The sequence below is a fragment of the Diabrotica undecimpunctata genome, chromosome 7 (assembly GCF_040954645.1).
Source record: "Diabrotica undecimpunctata isolate CICGRU chromosome 7, icDiaUnde3, whole genome shotgun sequence".
Classification (NCBI taxonomy): domain Eukaryota; kingdom Metazoa; phylum Arthropoda; class Insecta; order Coleoptera; family Chrysomelidae; genus Diabrotica; species Diabrotica undecimpunctata.
This window is the reverse complement of record NC_092809.1, coordinates 52,287,800-52,308,231: the sequence shown is the minus strand read 5'-3', so window position 1 is coordinate 52,308,231 and position 20,432 is coordinate 52,287,800. Positions and strand designations below refer to the sequence as shown.

Below are 20,432 nucleotides of genomic sequence, written 5' to 3'. Positions count from 1 at the left end.
GTGTCTCCCTGCCTAATATGCTTCTCCATATAGAAATGTGTTTGTATCGCCATAGTACATTCGGTCTGCAGCTCTGGCACTATTATATATATCGAAGAAGAGTTGTATTCCTATGATCGAAACTGCAGTCTAACGTAAAAGTTATTATTAATGATGAAGAAAGAAAAAGAATCTGAAAAAAACAATGGAAGGAAAACAGAAAAAAAAATAGGAAAGACAACTATAATATCTCAAACATATAATGCCTGGGAAAATACAAAATCTTTTGACTTATAACCTAAGGTAAAATAGAAAGTCATAAGTTTAAAAAAAAGAATAACATCTCGGCTAAAAGAACTAAGAGAAAGGTATGATTATTTGGGGCAGTTGTTTCGAAAGTTCGAGTGTTAATGATGATTGCAGGTGTGTATAACGGTGTAACGGAGATGGCAGTTAAAGGAGACTGAAATATTGTTAGCTTATTTAACAACAATTTTATTTAGTTAAACTTACACTACAATACTTAAAATAAATATGTACAAAATTAAATACGACAGAGCCACTATACTTCATTTCCATCTTAGTGATGTCATTATACTTTAAGAAACATAGTTATCACAAATATTTATAAAGTTATTGCTAGTTTATTTAAGTTTTAATTTTTGAAATTGCATGTACTAAAACCATTTTTTGTCATTTTATGATTTATTGAATTTAAATAAATTAGGTTTTCAAAAATGGTTTATCTGTGTATTAAACTCCCATTAATTTTGTCAATGTTTTAAATACAAAGTACTTCAAAGAAATTTTTGTATATTACACGTGTATAAACATTCTGTCACAATTTGTTTCGTTCCCAACTGACATTTATACAATTATCCCCTTAAATAAAACAAAGGCAAATATTGTGACCATTACGACATTATACAATGACTTATAATCAATAATCGTTAAACTGAAATAAAAAAAAACGGATACTGAAATGATATTTTTTATATGTGCACTGTTTATTAGGCATTTATTAACAACATGAAACACATTGGAATAAATTATCTTTTGTCTTGTTTGTTTTTAACGTGATTTTTAGTATTGAAGTTAAAACAGAACTTTTTTAATTTATTGGATGAAGAAAAAAATATAAAACAGATTACAGTTTTGATATGCTGAGAACTTGGTTCATAAACCCAAAACAATTTGTGACAAATTAAGAAAATATGTGTGACAGAAAAAAATTTTTGACAAGATTTATAGAGAGTAGTACAGATCTTCTTATTAGAAACATTATTGAATATTGAGATAACACATTATTAGCACATTCTCATTTAAAAACCAATAAAATTATTGGGGATGTATTCTGATCAAAACCTTTTATGTATTTTTCTTCTTCAAGTCCTGAAGGATAGAATGTTAGTCACCATCATACTTACTTGTATTTAATAAACATCTGTTCTAAAGAGGTCTACTGAGCTGCAATTATACCATTCTTGGAAGTTTCTCAGCCAGAAAATCCCCTTTAGATCAACGTTTCTTTTAACTTTGATCTCCCTTTGCATGATAAGTATTAACATTTCATATTTCTCACGCCTAGTAATACGGCCCAGGTATTCTAATTTTCTTACAATAATTGTTTTATTGACTGCACTCTTTTTGTAATTGTCTCAGCCCTTCAGCACCAGTAAATCTTTGAATCCACCGTATTTTTAACATCTGTCTATATAGGACCACATTAAATGCTTCTAACTTATATAATTCTTTTATCTTTAATGTCCAGATTTCTATCTTTTACAATAAAATAAATTAAACATTACGCTTTATTACTATTATCCTCAATTTTATATTAAAAGCACGATTAGTAATAATATTTTGCATCTTTACAAAAACTTGCCTTGCAATTTCCACGCATGTTCTTATTTCTTCTCGTTGTTCGTTATTCTCATGTGTCCAAGTCTTGAGATATTTGTAGTTGCTAACTCTTTCTACCTGTTTTTTTTCGATGGTTAGCTTGTCTTACTTCGCTTTGTAAATAATATGAACTTGGTTTTCTTTACGTTAATTTCTAACCGTGCTATATACTACATGCATTTACTTTATTTACTAAATATTGTAATGTATCTAAAGTGTTAGCTAAAATATCAGATTCGTCTGCAAATCTTGTGTTTTTTAAAATATTTTCGTTCATTGCTATATATCTTCCTTTAGTAATGCTTCAATAAAAGTAGATGCGCTGTAAAGGTTTAATTACAATGGAGACAAAACACACCCGTGTCTAACACCTTCTTTACTCTCTATGTTTTTTGTTTCGTAGTTATTAATTTTGACGAGAGACCTTTATTTCTAATAACGATTTATAATTTTGTGATACTTAAGTCTCGACTGTCTGTCATTTTTCTTATTATAGTACCATGTTGCCGTCTATGAAAGATCGAACAACTCCGTAAGGATGTCGTATTTTTAGCTTTGCTAGTTAAATTTTAACTCTAAGGTTGAGGTTCTAGAAATTTTAAATAGAAGTGATAACACTTTGTATAAATTGTGACGTGAAACGTTTTTACTTTAAAAAATGGTATATTATAGTTTTTTAAGTGTTTTAAGAACAAAGATGTAATCTCTATTTATACACGGCTATTGCAATCGAAATTCAAAGAAATGTATCGTACAGCAATTTCAAAACCGATTAGTTGACACTAAAATATATTAAGATATCTAAAAACTTTTAAGTGGCTCTTAAAATTTTTAAATTAAAATTAAAATTAACCCAATCCGCCACCAGCGAGGGAAGCAATGGCCGCTGAAGGAATACCAAGCTGGCCAACTCTACCGACACCGGCAGATTGAGGTATGTGTTTCCCGGCAGGCCTAAACCCATCTTTGTCTGCAACATATTCAACATAATAGAATATTCCATCTGGACCAGGGTATGCGTAATAACCATATACTCTTGAAGATTCTTGGTCGGTTCCTTGGTTTTCTATCGTGCCTACTTGTTCGTTGTAGATGCCGTCACTCTGAGTAATACTAAAATATTAGAAAAATATTAGTACATATATGAGTTATATAATTTATTCAAATAAATAGACAAACAGTACTTTGAATATGGAACCAAATTGGTACTGTATAGATACTTAGTGTTGATAAAACTATGGCCTAAGTGCTGTGCGAATTGAAGCTATTATGAACAAAAAATCATATCTAGGGTATATAATATTATATAACAAGGACCTTTCAAATGAATATCATCTCAGAAAAATAAAACAATAATAGTTAGCAAAGAACTAACCAATTGTAAAAAAGAAATTGGTCGCGTCAGTATTGAACATGTAATGGAAATTAAATACCTGGGAATTACACTGTCTAGCTATGGAGAGCTGGACAGAGAAGTGAGAGATTAAGTACAAAAAGCGGAGATCAAGTACAAAAAGCAAATATACTTTAATAACACTATATGGCGAAATCGACACATTAAAACTGTGATGAAATCAAGAATTTATAAAGTCAGTGTACGACCAATAATGACATATGCCTCAGAAACAAGAAACGACACAGCCACAACACAAAGACTACTGGAAACGGCAGAGATAAAAGTACTTTGAAGAATTACAGGAAATACGATCACGAATTACAGGAGAAATCGAAAGAGAAGTGAAGACATTAGAAGAAAATGTAACGTACAGTATAAATGAATGGGCAGACAATAAAAAAGAATTGAATAACCACATAAGAAGAATGGAAGAGACCCGTGTCATCAAAATAGCAAGGGATAAGTCACCAATCGGCAGAAGAAGTATTGGACGACCACGCAAAAGATAAAGTGACAACCTTCCATAGAGGTATTATTCCGCCAATTAACAAGCAGAATTGCTTATAAAAAGGAAGAAGAAGAAGACAAAAGAACTTTCCTAGGATTAAGGGACGTAAAAATGGTGGGTGTAAATAAACCTGAATATGGACAACGGATTATGTGCAGAAAGGATCCGAAAATATGAATAGAGAAATGGCTTAGGCTTTTATTATACCATTATCAAACCATTTATTATATCGCGATATGACTATTCTTAATACATTATTTCAAAACAGGGTCAATCTGTTTTTACAAAAGTGGACAAAACCACTGCCAAATAGATTACTTTATGACAAGAAATGAATATATACGTGAATGTCAGGACTGCAGGTAATAGCGAGACTTTCAGAAAACAATATTACAATATTACAGTTACTTGTGATGGATATCGATGTAAAAAAAACGACTTAACCAAAATATTAGAAGTGGAATACAAAAAAACAAGTGGTGAATGAGATAATGAGAACAAGAGGTTAATCCATGGCAAAAATAGTAGAACATCAATACTGAAACGTAAAGAGACAATTAAGAAGAATGCTGTTTGTATTCCTCTTAACTGTATAGAATAATATGTAGGAATATTAATGTATACTGGCAAGAATTCTACGCGTGTCAAAGAATTCTACGGTCCTAGGCAGAACATAGGACCAACCTGTCAATTCTGGAAGAGCATTATATAGCAGAGCTATTAAAAGAAGTAAACCGAGCATATCTAATTTACTTCGGACACATAGCTAGAAGAACGGAAACTATTAGTAGTAAAAAGAAAGGCAGAGGGCCGAAGACCAAGAGAAAGGTCTCCAACTCGATGGGCAGACCAAATGAAGACTCTGGTGGGAAAATCCCTACAGGAAGACATCCATATGGCATAGGATCGCAGCCAATGGAGGCAGCAAGCCAATAATATTTGGAGTCTCACTACGCTCTGACAAGGGCTCAGGGAATGAGTACGAGGAATGTATGCTAATAATGTAGTGTTACTACAAATACTGAAACTGATTTAAAACAAAAACTGTAACAGTAGAGGCAAACCCTAGAGTCTAGATGGAAAAGGTTTAAAACTTATATATAAAAACAGAGGATTTTGATTGTTTATTTGAAGATTTGGTTACTGCACATAAAATAATAACTTTGATGGATAGTTAAATCAATGTGAAAAAAAAAGTTTGACAAAACGAGTAGAAGAGAAATTCTAATGACAGTGTAACAGAAAAATTTTAGTGAAACTGAAGGGAAAATTCAATAAAACTACCATAAGACCATGTTATGATGTACGAAACTATATATTCAGTAGTTAAAAAGAAAGCAAAACATCGAAATGTTTATTACTAGATCAGTCGTCAGAAAGTTGAGCCCGAAAAATCAGACGAACAAGCTAAATTTTGCGGAGAATATTAATTTTGTGACCCCAAAATGATACAAAAAAGTTTACCACTTTTTTCAAATAAAAAATGTAGCTGTATCCTATCGAGAAAAATTAAGATGCGTTTTAAAGGTAAACTTTACTTTAAAGTTTTTACAAAAAATGTTAAATAAATAAAAATACAGGGCAACCGTACAAAAGTGCCAATAGGAAAATACAGGCGCCTAAGATGTGTCAGCCAGCAGATTGTCCAAAGTGTCAATACAAGTGTACGACAATATTTTTTGAAGAACATCGCAAATAATTATGCCAAACATATTGGAATTTAACATATCAGAGACGATATAGAAAAGACTTCACACTTATACATATACAGAAAGAAGTACAGGCTCGTAGATCGAGAAAAGGAGAACAGAGTAAACAAAGGAGTAATTCCAAATCATATTTTTTTACGAAAACAGATTATAATCGATAGGTTTGTCAAAAATTCTTTTGCAAAACTCTGTGTATATCGGAATTCCCTATTGTTGCAGTTTCACAACGATATATAAATATTTGTATAATATTAACAGACTTTGTGGTAGTTTTGATTCTCCCCGTATTCCAAGATTACAGCTTTCAACCCGCAGATTTGTTAAACTGCTAATTAACAAGACGAGACATCTGTGAAATAACACCAGACGTGTGTGTGTGAGATAAGAGACGAATTCCATCTACAAAATCATAGTTGAGTTTTGTCTTATAAACGACAGACACGTGGGTTTGGGTTAAGGGTTGCGTATCCTACCAAAAACACTTCGCTTAGGTTTTGTGACCGCGACAGTCGTTAAATGTATTAAGGGTGTGGAGGTTGGTCCATTAATAACTTTTTGTGGTTCCTATACGTCGCTGAAGACGTCTTTTGCGTTAGCGGTTGGTGCTATCATTTCATTGGGTAAGGTACAATACACCATTTATCTTGTTGCTGTATATATCAAGTACGTTTAATTGGTATATAGATTTCATATTTGTTTAGAACCTTATCTAAGCTGTGCCGCGATCGTGATTGAACATTTTCAATTGAACATTTTGCATTTGTTTTGTTTTATTTACTGGTATATGCATATTGTTAAGAAATTCATCTTGTATGCTCAACTAGCTATTTCATATTGGGTAGTGATTTGAACTTTTAAAAGAACATTTTACGTATAGATAAACATTCATTTTAGCATATTTACTGTATAGTTTAATTGTACATTTTATTTTACTATTAATTGATTTGTGTAAACATGTATATTACTTATAATATTGTTTGGTTTGTTTACCTTTATATATACACAAAAGTATTCTATTGCACTGACTTTGGTAGTGCCTGTCGTATTATATTTTAGCTTATTCCTATTATGATTTCATCCGGAGACAAGCGGTTTGTCTGATATATAGATATCCATCGTATCATTTTTAATTCGAAACAGCTGTGTTATTACGGTAATTTATTTACCTTTCTTAACGCACTTGTCACGCGTATTTTAAATTGCAGATATAAGGATTTGTTTTAATTAAATATACGTAATTTGTTTATTATACGTATTTCACTAGGAAATCAAGTAAAAGATTGTACTGAGATACGAATTTAAACATTAAGAACATGTATGATTTGTTTCTGAAAAATGCGGAGAAAATCAGTGGCCAATTATAAGCCTAATGACCTACCGGATAATATTTTGCACAGAATACAATATGTCATTTTTTAAACCAAAGAAGGATCAATCTGGTACTTGTAGTGAATACCAGAATGCATCTATAGAGGAAATGATACCACTGGAGGTAAAGTAGTGCTCTTAAAAGAAAAGCAATATCTGTGAAAGAGAAAGAAGCAGACAAACAACAGTCTGTTACTGATGTTAATTTTAAATCTGTAACATGTGACATGCAAAGCGTGTTTCAAATTCCTTCTGCTTAAGTTAGTTTATTATACCACCTGCGTAAATTAAATTTATACAACTTTACTATTTACGAAGCTAACCCCACCGAACGATGCCTTTTGTTATTTTTGGACGGAAATGAACTAAAAATGTACTCACAACGGTAGTTGTGAGATTTGTAGTTGTTTGTCATAAAATATAAAATATATATGTACTATACGGCTAAAAATTTAACCAAAAATATAAAGGAAATATGCCAAAGCTGTGCAGTATGTACTAGAAACAAATCAAGAGGACTAGGAAAATTTGGATTGATGTCACATTTAGGTCCAGCCACAAAACCTTTCGAAATTATTTCCATAGACACAATTGGAGGTTTTGGGGGTTCTCGATCTACTAAAAAATATTTGCATCTTCTAGTGGATCACTTTACACGATATGCATATATCCTAACATCGAAAACTCAAACTGCAAATAATTTTATTAAACTTGTGAAAAGCATATCAGAGATAGATCAGATTAGTATGATTCTAACAGACCAATACCCAGGAATAAATTCAAAAAATTTTAAAAATTTTTTAGATGAAAAATTTATACCAATAATCTTCACTGCCACAAATTCACCATTTTCTAACGGCTTAAATGAAAGATTAAATCAGACCCTAATTAATAAAATCAGATGTAAAATTAACGAAAAAGAACAAAAAACTGCTTGGACAACAATAGCACAAGAATGTGTGCGCAAATACAATGAAACAGAACATACGGTCACTGGTTTCGCACCATCATACTTAATGTATGGCAAAAATGTTGCAATGTTGCCAAATGAACTAAAAAAATTAACTTCTGAGGAAGATTGGATTCGTAATAGAAATATTGCTCTAGATAGAACGATCAAATCTCATAATTATAATAAACAAATTTATGACAAAAACCGTAAACATTTTGATTTCAAGATAGGTGATTTGGTATATGTGGAAAATGGAAACAAATTAAACAGGAACAAACTTGACGAACTGAAAATAGGACCGTATGAAATTACGGAAAAATTGTCAAATTCAATTTACAGAATAAACCTGAACCGAAGAACATCAGAGTCCAATCTGTTCCACATATCCAAGCTGACTCCAATCTCAACATCTGAAGATGAAGAACAAGATGAAGAAGATGTAGACGATTACTAAACTTTGAAGGTATGAATATTTTCTCCTCTGGGAAAGGGGATGTAATGAAATTATAATTTCATCATTCAAATATTGCCGCGCTCTACCGAGTACATTATCTGGAATATTAGACACAACCACTTCTGTCATCTTTATATTTAAAAACTTGTCACCTTGTCAGATTTTTATTTGTGGTTAAGAATGTTAAACATCCAGAGTTAGTGACATTAAATGTCGTTTCTTTAATTTCAGGTAAAATTTTGTGTAAATAATGTAAATAGAACATGTTTTAATAAATCTTTAATTTCAGAAACTCAGTTGTGTTACTAATTATCAAAAGGAACCTTATAAAACGACATTTTTGGTCATGGACAAATTGAGATTCCAATTCATAATACTAGGTTCATCATACAGTAAATCAAATGAAATCTGTATTGCCTCAATTGAGACTCCAGATGGTCGTATTTTTGATATCCCAGACGAATGAATTTAAGCAGGTAAATAAACACACATACATATCTAGATCCAGTTTATTTACAAAAGTAAAAAACTCATTGAAAAAAAGAGGTCAAAAACGAAATGTATGGATCCCATTAGATGATGAATTAAGGAAGATTTATTTGGATGAAGGTGAAAATTTACAATTTAGTGATCAGTATTTAGAAGAAAAACTACAACCAGCTGCTGTTAGCTATGAAGATTTGCCAAACATTCAAAATGTGGGGAAGTTAACAGAAAAGTTTTTAATTGAAAAATTTTGCATTACAATGCCAAATGTTAGACAATGGATGGAAGAATTTGAAAAAGAATGTGTAAGGTTTGAAATTTTAAATGATGAAGATAAAATAGAAAGTTTAAGACATCTACTTGAAAAACAATGTTTAGATTGGTATGGTAGCATGTTAATTAAATATACAGTGAAATCAGATTGGAAAACTTGGAAAACAAATTTTTGTGATACTTATGAAAAGAAAGGTTGGTCCCAAATAAAATATGCTTTTACATTCAAATATCAAACTGGTTCTCTATTAGAATATGCCACAAAAAAAAGAAAGATTATTATTAGAAGTTAATAAGTTAATTGACAATAACACACTAATAAACCTGATTGTGTTAGGTTTACCAGAAAACATCATGAACAGACTTGATAAAGATTCACTGAGTTCAACTACTTATCTTTTCAGTGAATTAAACAAGAACGAACACTTAGCAAATAAAGAAAGTGAAAAAGTATTCTTACACTATAAAAGAAATGTTGAAGAAAAACAAATTAGAAACAAACAAAGACTGGACAGAGAGCAAAAGCATAAATGTACCATCTGTGAAAAACTTAAAAAAGGAACACGCTACCACCTTGAATCAACTTGTTGGTTTAAATCAAAGGATAATCAAACTAATAAGGATGATCAAATTAAACTTATCAATAATTCAGAGTTAGAATGTGAACTACAAAATTCTGATTCAAAAAACTATTAATACTGCCATTAATAAAAATAAAATTAGTGTTGAATAAAAATATTGAGCTTTTTGGAGTATATGACTCAGGTTCAAATGTTTTATTAATAAATTCAAAGTTATTAAAAATAAATAACAATAATTCAATTGATCCTAACAATACTAATTTAAAAACTATTAATGGCATTAAAAAAACTAGTGGTATGGTAAAATTACATGTAAAAATTTTTGATATAGAAAAGGAGACAGAAGTCTTTGTGATCGAAAAAGATAATTTTGATTACGATTTTTTAATTGGTTTAGACTGTATAAAAAAATTCTATTTGTGTCAAAATGAAAACTTGCAAATAAGTCAAAAAGTGCCTATTCAAAATGATGTTACTACGGAAATTGAAACAATTTCAAAAAATTGTGACATTTATAAGAAAGTAAGAGATAATAATCGACAAATAAAATTTGATCCTAAGGAAACAAATAAAATTAATAGTTTAAATGAAATAGAAAATAAATATTTAATAAATTTCAATGAACACTTTGATGAGACAAATTTTAAAATTTAATAAACTCAGTTGTGTTACTAATTATCAAAAGGAACCTTATATATATATATATATATATATATATATATATATATATATACATATATTAAATATAAAATCACTTTCTCATGAGGTACGACATTTGACGATTTTTTCTTATACATGCGGTGGGCAGAATGGAAACGTGCAGATTGCAGCTTTACTACTTTATACTGTGAAAACCCACCCTACACTTTGTGTCATACAACAAAAATTTATTAAAAGTGGATTTATTTAAGGAGGTCGATACATGACTATGAAAATATTTTTAAAATGAAGTTGTAAGAAGAAAACGTTGTTGAAGAAAACGTTGTTGAAGAAAACGTTGTAATTTTCCCTATAAGACTAGAGAATTAGAATTTAAGGAATTTTTAGATAAAAAAAAAACTATTTTAGCTTATCATACACAACAAAAAAAAGATCAAAAATGTATTGACTATTTCATCATCATTCTGAGCTATTAAATCCCCACCTTTATTAGACATTACATTAGGATAAGTACTAGACCCACGTGTAGTACTAACATACCTCCAAAAAGAGTGGAGATTACTTGAAAGATTTGCTTGAATATTCTCTAAACAGTTCTTACAACATACTACTTGTAATGATTTACATCTTTCCCTTAACACCGAAAATTCCTCATATGAGTTAGCTAATGCTTTAAAAATTCTGTGAGCTATTTTTTTCTGTATGACAAGCTCAATTAATTTTTGCGAAAACCAAACTGGAAAGTTCAATTATTTAAACCGTTTGATAGAATCAAACATATTGATGGCATCATACAAAATATGGTAAAAATTTTCTAAGCAGCAATTTATATCTGATTCATCAATTTGATGTTTATATTTTAAATTTATTTTTAATTAGACAGTAAATTTATCTTCAATAAACCTTATTATTTTTATAAAAGCTCATTTATTTTTACAGGTTAAAGTTACAAGCCAAATAAGCACAAGTCCATCACAGCAAGTAAAGCACATTAAGTCAGTGACAATTAACAACAAATTCTACTAAAACAATGTTGTCTGTAAAACAGATAATTGACATGCTACATTTTACTTGTGGTGCATTAAGGTATATAATCGCCTGCTATGGAATTTGAAAACACGTATATATTAGTTCATATAGTAGTATGTATAAATTGATAAACTTCAAACCTGAATTCCTTAAAACTATATTTTTTGTAAAAGGTACTAAAAGGTACTTTCTACAATATGCAAAGCATCTTCAGGTCTCGATACAAAGTTAAATAAATGCTGAAATAATAAACCCATATTAGGGTGTTGTCTAATAAAGATAAACAAAGATAGATGAAATATGAAATAAATTACAGTAATTATGCCAATATTACATGTCTGTGGTTTTTTAAAGAGGGTAGAGAGGGTAGACAGATATGTCGAAAATGTCACCGAATGACTACCGGTATAAGTAGTCCCCCACTTGTCGGTCAACAGCTTCGGGTGGAAGAATTGACAAGTGGTAGGGCAACCCCTTGTCCTAGAGGCGAGAAATTACCTCTAAAGGTGGAGGAATCAAGATTGATCAACGGCATGGAGATGCGGAAAGCAAAGGGAAACTACCGCATTAAAGATCTATAAGATATCCCTAGTATAGTTAACCTGGCAAGCGACAAAGTAGAAATGGCCCTAAGTCCCCGGCAGCCCTTAGATGGGCATAGGGTGCGAAGAATCCCCGGGAGGATAAAGATTGCTACATGGAATGTGCGAACCATGTATGAAAGCGGCAGAGCGCACAATATCGTCAAAGAGATGGAAATACTAGACAATAATATACTAGGAGTCAGTGAAACTCGGTGGCCTAACTCTGGGCAATGTACAATTCGAAACCACACAATCTACTACTCCGGAAATGTCACTAAGACACACAGAAATGGAGTAGGCGTAATCGTGTCCCCATCTATAAAAAGTGCAATAAAAGCATACACTCCCTTCTCAGACAGAATGTCACTCCTTTAGCTGAAAGCATATCCACTCGATCTAAATATCATACAAGTATACGCGCCAATAGCAGACAAAGATGACGAGATTGTGGAAGAATTTTACCAACAACTGAAGACCCTGATGAGAATGACCAAGAAAAGCGAAGTGACATTAATAATCGGCGACTTCAATGCAAAGGTCGGCAGAGGTAAGGTGTCAAACGTTGTGGGCGGTCACGGATTAGGAACTAGAAACGAGAGAGGGGAACGTCTCATACGCTTCTGTCAGGAACAAAAACTATTGATAACTAATACTTTTTTTAAACTGCCCCCTCGCAGACTTTACACCTGGAAGTCGCCAGCAGACTCGAAAGAAACAAATGTAAGAAACCAGATCGACTTCATTGCCATACCAAAAAGATCCAGAAACTCAATCACATCAGTGAAAACCTATCCCGGGGCTGACGCTCAATCGGATGTGGGTAAACTGGGAATCAAACTAAAACGTATAAAAGGGAAGCCTAACAAAACGAAGATAAACATTAGGAAATTAAAGGATCCCAACATTAAACAACAAGTACAGGAATCCTTAAGAAGAAACATTGGAAACTTGAGTGAACCCGCACAAGACGCAGTTGCTAAATGGGAAGAAATAAAAACAGCTGTTGAAATGACAAACAAGACACTTCTGTTACAGGAGCGCGTAAAGGAGAAAGAATGGATGACGGATGAAATCCTTGATATGATGGAAGAAAGAAGACAACACAAATGCAAAAATCAAGTGAAGTATCAAGAAACAAGTCACAATATAAAAACAAAGATAAAGGAAGCAAAGGAATGCTGGCTGAAGGAGAAATGCGATGAAATCGAAGAGTGCGACAGAAGATATGATTACCACAACATGCACAAAAAGATCAAAGAATAAACAACTAAAAAGAAAACCAATACTCCCCACCCGACACTAATAGACGCAGACGGTAACCTTATATCAGACGACTTGAAGCTCATTGTCACATGGAAAAATTACGTAGAACGACTTTTTAACGATAAACGCAGAGCGACAGTGGACCAAGATAACGACATGACTGGACCCGAAATACTAAAGTCTGAAGTGGAAAAAGCCATTTCATCGCTAAAAAGCGACAAAACACCAGGTCCCGACAACATACAGAGCAAGATCATAAAACTCCTATGCGAAACGGATGACCACTTCCTCGATTTTCTGACAGGCCTTTTTAACACCTTTTACGACAAAGGGGAGATTCCGGAGGAATGGCTTCGATCGACCTTTGTAGCCATACCTAAAACACCAAGCGCAAAACACTGTGATCAACACCGCTTAATAAGCTTGATAAATCACAGTACCAAAGTTTTCACCAAAATCATACACAATAGAATATATAACAAATGCGAAGCAAATATATCGGAGTCACAGTTCGGATTCCGAAGCGCATTGGGCACAAGAGAGGCGATCTTCAGTCTGCAAGTTTTAATTCAAAGATGCAGAGACATGCACAAGGACGTCCACTTGTGCTTCATCGACTTCTCCAAGGCGTTTGACAAGGTCAAACATGATAAACTCATGGAAATGCTCAGGAAGATGCATATTGATGGCAAGGATCTGCGCATAATAACCAGTCTCTATTGGAACCAAAGTACTGAGATAAAGATGGGCAACTTACACAGTGGGAAGATAGATATTAAAAAGGGTGTAAGACAGGGATGCGTCCTCTCGCCGCTCCTGTTCAATATATACTCTGAACAAATCTTCAGAGAAGCACTGGGAGAAGTTTCGGAGGGTATCAAAGTAAACGGAGAGGTAATCAATAATATTAGATATGCTGACGACACAGTTATTATCGCAAATGAGTGCAACGAGCTTTAAAGACTTATGCAAAGCATACACACAGCAAGTCAAGAATATGGTTTAGAACTCAATACAACCAAAACTAAATGCATGCTCATCAGCAGAACACAACAACCTCCGATGCAATTGACATTAAACAACCGAAAAATAGAACAAGTGGAGACATACACATACCTTGGAACCACAGTCAACACAAAATGGGACCAGTCAACAGAAATAAGATCACGAATTGAAAAAGCGCGAAACGCGTTCAACAATATGAAAAAGTGGTTCACAAACAAAATCTCAATGGAACTAAAATTAAGACTGGTCAAGTGTTACGTCTTCCCGGTCTTGTTCTATGGAGCAGAGGCATGGACCACAACGGAAGCCACCCTGAAGAAACTAGAATCCTTTGAGCTGTGGATATATCGCCGTATTCTTCGGATATCCTGGACAGACCACATCACTAACGTGGAAGTAATGCAGAGAATAGGCAAAAGCAAAGAAATAATCTTCACCGTAAAGAAACGGAAGCTTGAGTACTTCGGACATGTCATGAGGCATACTAAGTACCGGCTGCTACAGTTAATAGTCCAAGGAAGAATCGACAGTAGGAGGGGACCGGGAAGAAGACGACACTCATGGATGCATAACCTGCGACAATGGTTCGGACTAACATCGACCGAACTGTTCAGAGGTGCCGGAAACAAAGTCAAAATAGCCTTGTTAATAGCCAACGTCCGAAACGGATAGGGCAAAGGAAGAAAAAGAAGGTTTTTTAAAATGAATAAAATGTTTAAGCAGACAAGGTAAGACCCACAAATTGGTGAAATAGTCTATTAAACTGTAATAAATTAATAAATGAACTAATAAACAAAACACTACTTACATGCCGGTGTTCTTTCAACCATCAATTAATAGAGTACCGGCATGTAAGTAATGTTTTATTTATTTGTTCATTTATTAATTTATTACAGTTTAATAGACTATTTCACCAATTTGTGGGTCTTACCTTGTCTGCTTAAACATTTTATTCATTTTGAAAAACCACAGACATGTAATATTGTCATAATTACTGTACTTTATTTCATATTTCATCTATCTTTGTTTATCTTTATTAGACAACACCCTAATATGGGTTTATTATTTCAGCATTTATTTAACTTTGTATCGAGATCTGAAGATGCTTTGCATATTGTAGAAAGCGAAACCGGTCGTCTGGATAGATAAATTAAATTGATTGTGAGTAAGTCTAATTTATTATTTCTTTTACCTTTTGAAATGGACTCACACAAGCAATACATTCATGATTTTTATATTTTTTGTCCTCCTGCTTGTAAACCGACGATATGATAATTAAATTTCATTTTAAATAAGGTTATTGTTGATTGTTCTCTTTCAGAGTTCCAGATATTTTGATATGTGATTATTGTCTGATTAAATGTTAGATACTTTCTTTTTTTATATATATACCTTTTTATAAAGAATTTTATTGAAAATTTTTTAATATATGGTATACAGCCAACTACAGGAACTTAGTTTCCTTGTGGACTTTACTTTCTGTAAAATGTTAATAGTTGTAGGAGTTGTAATATTTATGCGTTTGGATTATTTAGATATATTAATAATTAAGCATATTTAAATATTAAATTTTTTAAAATCTTTTCTTTTATCACCATTTTCTCCTAAAGAACTTTAAAACATCGATAAGCAAGAAAGCTTTTCCTAATAAACACTATTTTGACACATTCAGTATTGTTACCACTAAACACACCTATTTTATTAAATACTCAATACGTTTAATATTCGCATAACTTACACCAACAACTGGAATTTTCTTTTAGTCGTTAAGTGATCTCACCGGGGACCTGACGATGATCAATAAAATGTATGACATGATCAGTCGATTCATCATTTAAACACAGAAATTTTATTATACGTATTAATTCTTACTTATAGTTATATGTACCAGCTCCGTCACTGTCAGAATCGTATCTTGTTATTACGGCACTTCTTGAGTCTTGGTATGCTTGATTATGTCCACCAGCACTAGCAACATATCCATTGTTATTGTCATACTGGTTTCCGTTGTCATATTGTCCGTCATTTGAGTATTGAGGTCGGGCTGTAGCCACGGACCATAATACACAAAAAGAAATAAGCTAAAAATAAAAAAAAAATAATTAGTACAAGAGTTCTTCAATGTCTTGAATTATAACTGTTGTAGAAGTACCGAATGTCAAGTCTGTAGATCTACTGCCGTTATTAAAAATAATAATCAAGAAATACCACAATATAGGACAAAGTTAAAATAAATATGGGATCGATAAAAAATCAATATAAAAAAACAATCTGGAGTTTGGCAGAAAAATAAAAACCTAAATAATCGAGAGAATAGTAATCGAAAAAAATAAATCGTGATTATAGCTAGCACATTTGAGGAATTACAAATTATGATAAAGGAACTCGCAGAAATCTCCTAATACAACGACCTTAAAATTATATGACAAAAACTAAAACAATAGTCCAGGAATATATTTACCTAAACCAAATTCTGAGAGTTCCGTGGCAAAGTGAACCAAAGTGCGAAAATCACTAAAAGAGCAAGACAGGCATGGGCAAGATTTGGAAAACTTAGTTGAATACTAAAAAACCGTAAAATAACTCAATACCTAAGGAGCAGAGTGTTCAATCAGCGGATCCTTGCTATTATGGCATATGTATGTCAAACCTGCACTATAACCAAGCAAATACGAATAAACTAGCAACAAAAAGGAAAATGGAAAGAGCAATGTTAGAAATACGATCCGAACGTTAGATAAAAAGAGAAACGACTGGGTAAGATCAAAAAAAAAACTTAGGGATATCACAATAAAACTTGACAAACACAAATAAAGGTTTGCAGGTCAACGACCAAGAGGAAGAAATATGAAATGGATGGACGACATCAAAAGAATAGCCGGAACACATTGGAAGTATGTTTCTCAGGATAGAGATTGGCGGAAGGAGTTGGGAGAGGCCTTTGTCCAAAAAATGGACGACAGAAGGCTAAGAAGAAAAAAAGGAGAACAATGACTGGATAAAAAGCGGAACAACTACTACACGTAATGGAAATTTTAAAATTACAGAAGACAGACAGATAATCTATGGAAGGGATTATTCATTGGAGATTATGGAAATCCAAAAGTGGCAAGGGAAACCGCTGAAAATATGGGCAGATTACATCAGAAAATATATAGGTACAACTTGGAAGAGCCTAAGAAAGAGACAAATGAAAACCTAAAGGGGAGGTATAAGTCCAATACTGAATGAAGGGTTTTACATAGTTAATCAGAATCTTATAAGTGGTTGGTAATGGTGCTAAGTATATTGAGAGCGATAGTGAAGATTGATACATAGAACCTTAGAATAATGTAAGAAATAAAAAAATATATAATTTTATTTAAGAAATGGAAAGACTATTAATTACGATTATGAGAATATGCGAAATGCGCTTAATATACACTGGTCGCCAAGTTGACAGAGGACACAGATATTCCTAATAAAAAATCTTAAGAACGAAAATACAAAAAGAATAATTTGAATTTTATTTTTCACGATAATTGGGAGCAACGAAATAATACTTGCAATGGGATATTTCAAATTGGCCAAAGTTGATAAAGGACAAAGTGGTGGTATTTCTTTAAGATCCTCTGGCCTAGGTCATCGTAACGAAGAAGCAGTTCAGCAAAAATTGCAAGTAAAGAGCAGCTTGCATACACAAATACGTTTTTAATCTTGCTACAAAATGATTTGTAAACAAGACCAACACAAAAGCAAATTGCAAAATTAAAAAAGAATGTATAGGTAAAAAATTGAGTGAATAAAATCCTAAACAAAAGAAAAAAGTAACAAAATAGGTTAAAAGGAAAACGTAGATGTAAACAGAAAATACAGAAATATATTTAAAAAATATGCACAAAATACACCGAGAACTAACTGAAATATTAAGCAATAAAACATTGAAAACTTCTGTTTCCAAAACTTTTTTTTTTATTATAATTAAAGAAAGGCACTCTGCCGAAGCAGCTGTAATGATAATTATTGATTATAATAAAAATGTGTTGAAAACAAAAGTTTTCAGTGTTTTCAATGAACTTTCATCGGGTAACGGTCAAATACATTACATATTGAACAGAAATATATATTTAAGTCATCAAAGAATAACGAAAAAAGAAGGAATAAATGAAGAGGTTCTGAGCATAATGTAAGACCCACGAAAGGTTAATACTGAGAATAACACTGAATATAGCAAAAAATTCAGAATACTGCGCTAGATATTGTAGATCTTAAAAAACCTTTAAAATGACTACTAGTAAAAGTGATTTGCACGAAAATTTAGGTAAGTTATAATAACTAAAATAAAGTCCGCTTATATGTTTTGTGGCTCATAAAGTAATCTCATCCCCGCCAAACCACCTAGTTGAAATTATTCATTGTTCGTTTACAGTTTACTTGATTTATTATATAAACATTATATTCTCGAAGGTTTAGTTTTGAAAAAATACGAGTTTAAATTGAAGACAATATTTTCGGAATTTCTCAAAAAATCCCCTTTTTTTCAAATTAACTCAACAACTTAACCACCATCACTATCACTACTTCATACCTTTTAAATTAAACTATAAAATGGTGTATATTAAATATTTTTCAAATTCTTCGTTTTAAAAACAGTTGCCGTAAAAGAGCTTGAAGATGGTGCTAAACGAATGCGAATACAACCTCTAAGCAATCATATCTCGTTTAATTTTTAGTCTATGAAAAGATAAGGTATAGAAAAACACTGAAAAGATATCAGTAACAAAAATAATTCTCATGGAATTTACAAAGGTAAATGCAATAGACCGTTTACTTCGCTAATTAATAAAAACTAAAAATGGGGGCATCTAACGTGATCCCCCGAAGCTGGTGAGATTTTGTCGACTCACATTACCTCTGATCTGTGCTGGAGGTTAGGGTTAACTCCTTGTTTTTGTTACTGATGTCCTTCCGTTGTTTTTCTGTGGCCAAACAATGTTTTTTGACAACTTTTTATTAAACTGATGACGAAATGATTCAATTCCGAAAAGATTTAAAATAAAAGTTTTAAGCTTTTAATAAGCGTCTTTTATACCTTGATACACACGAACACCACATGCTTTGTATTCAACAGGTATACTAGCCAATCTCCACTTCATGGTTTTGTTCCGGTTTCACTTTTAATTTTAATGATATATATTTTGTTTTCCAACAGTGTGTTATAAAAGTTTGCAAATAATATTTGAAAATGTAAATGAAAGTTACTCAATTACTTGAATAAATTGAACGACCAACTTGTGGTTGGAAATTAATTAAATGTTGTGTGAAATGAAAAAAAAATTGTTAAAGTAGTAGCAAAATACGCAGTTTTATAAATATTATTGGCTGAAGAATCCTTAATCTATGTTGAAAACTATAAACTAAGAGAATGGAAATCTGACCTGAAAAATTGTAAATCAATTCGGCGTCATCAAAGGCCAACAAAATAAATTTAATTACCCACGCAAGTTACGCAAAAAGTATTTTAAAAATTTGATAATACCGAATAAAATATCGATCCGACGTGTCAACTCCCAGATATGTAAAAAATGTTATATAATAATCTTTACATGAATAAAATATCCATGTCAGAGGTTATTCTAAATATTGCCCATTTAAATAAGGAAGGTCATATATAATCCCACGGATTAACTTCTTGTAATAAAATAGCGTTAACTAATAATATGCATATAAACTATAGGGAAGTGCAAGTACATCAACAAGAATATTGCACTTGGGTGATTATTTGTAAGTAATTAATTTTATGGATTTTACTTTGACTTTCAAATTATAGCTATAAATTTGTGCGATTATGTTAACATTACCATTTAAACAATAATTCTATAAATAGACACTATTTAAAATAAATAATTAAAAAGGTTCTGAAACTACTTTCTTGTTGCATGTTTGAGTTAGATATTATTATACACACAACCAAACTTATATGGAATGACCATTTCAAACCAATAATAATTATTTCTTTTAAAAAAACTTGTTATTGGTGCGAAGAGTAAGGGTTTTTATTGAAAATTAACAAACCTATTAAACAATAAGATCACACAGCTCGGTACGTTATAGATTATTTGCTTTAGTTATACAATAACTGAAAATAAATAAACTTTAAACTAAATTATACTAAAATAAGGGGTTAAGGTAGGTGCAGAGGGAAAAGGTTATTGATATTGTAAAACAAGGAATGTCTCAAAAGGATATAGTGGCAGTGATTGGGGTAACACAGCGGGTTCTGTCAAAAACTTGCTAGGTGTCA

At 32.0% G+C, this 20,432-nt stretch overlaps 1 protein-coding gene across 1 annotated transcript in view; it reads right to left on the bottom strand.

Moving 5' to 3' along the window:
• Nucleotides 1-458: 458 nt before the first annotated feature.
• The window catches only part of LOC140445345 (cuticle protein CP14.6-like), a 51,563-nt gene continuing 31,589 nt past the window's right edge, over nt 459-20,432 (bottom strand). Inside the window, exons 2-3 of the mRNA XM_072537319.1 lie at nt 16,022-16,230; nt 459-2,994 (exon numbers count right to left, since the gene is read on the bottom strand). Of these exons, the coding sequence (XP_072393420.1) occupies nt 2,730-2,994; nt 16,022-16,230 (474 nt within the window). The 3' untranslated portion in view covers nt 459-2,729. The remainder of the gene's footprint in view (nt 2,995-16,021; nt 16,231-20,432) is intronic.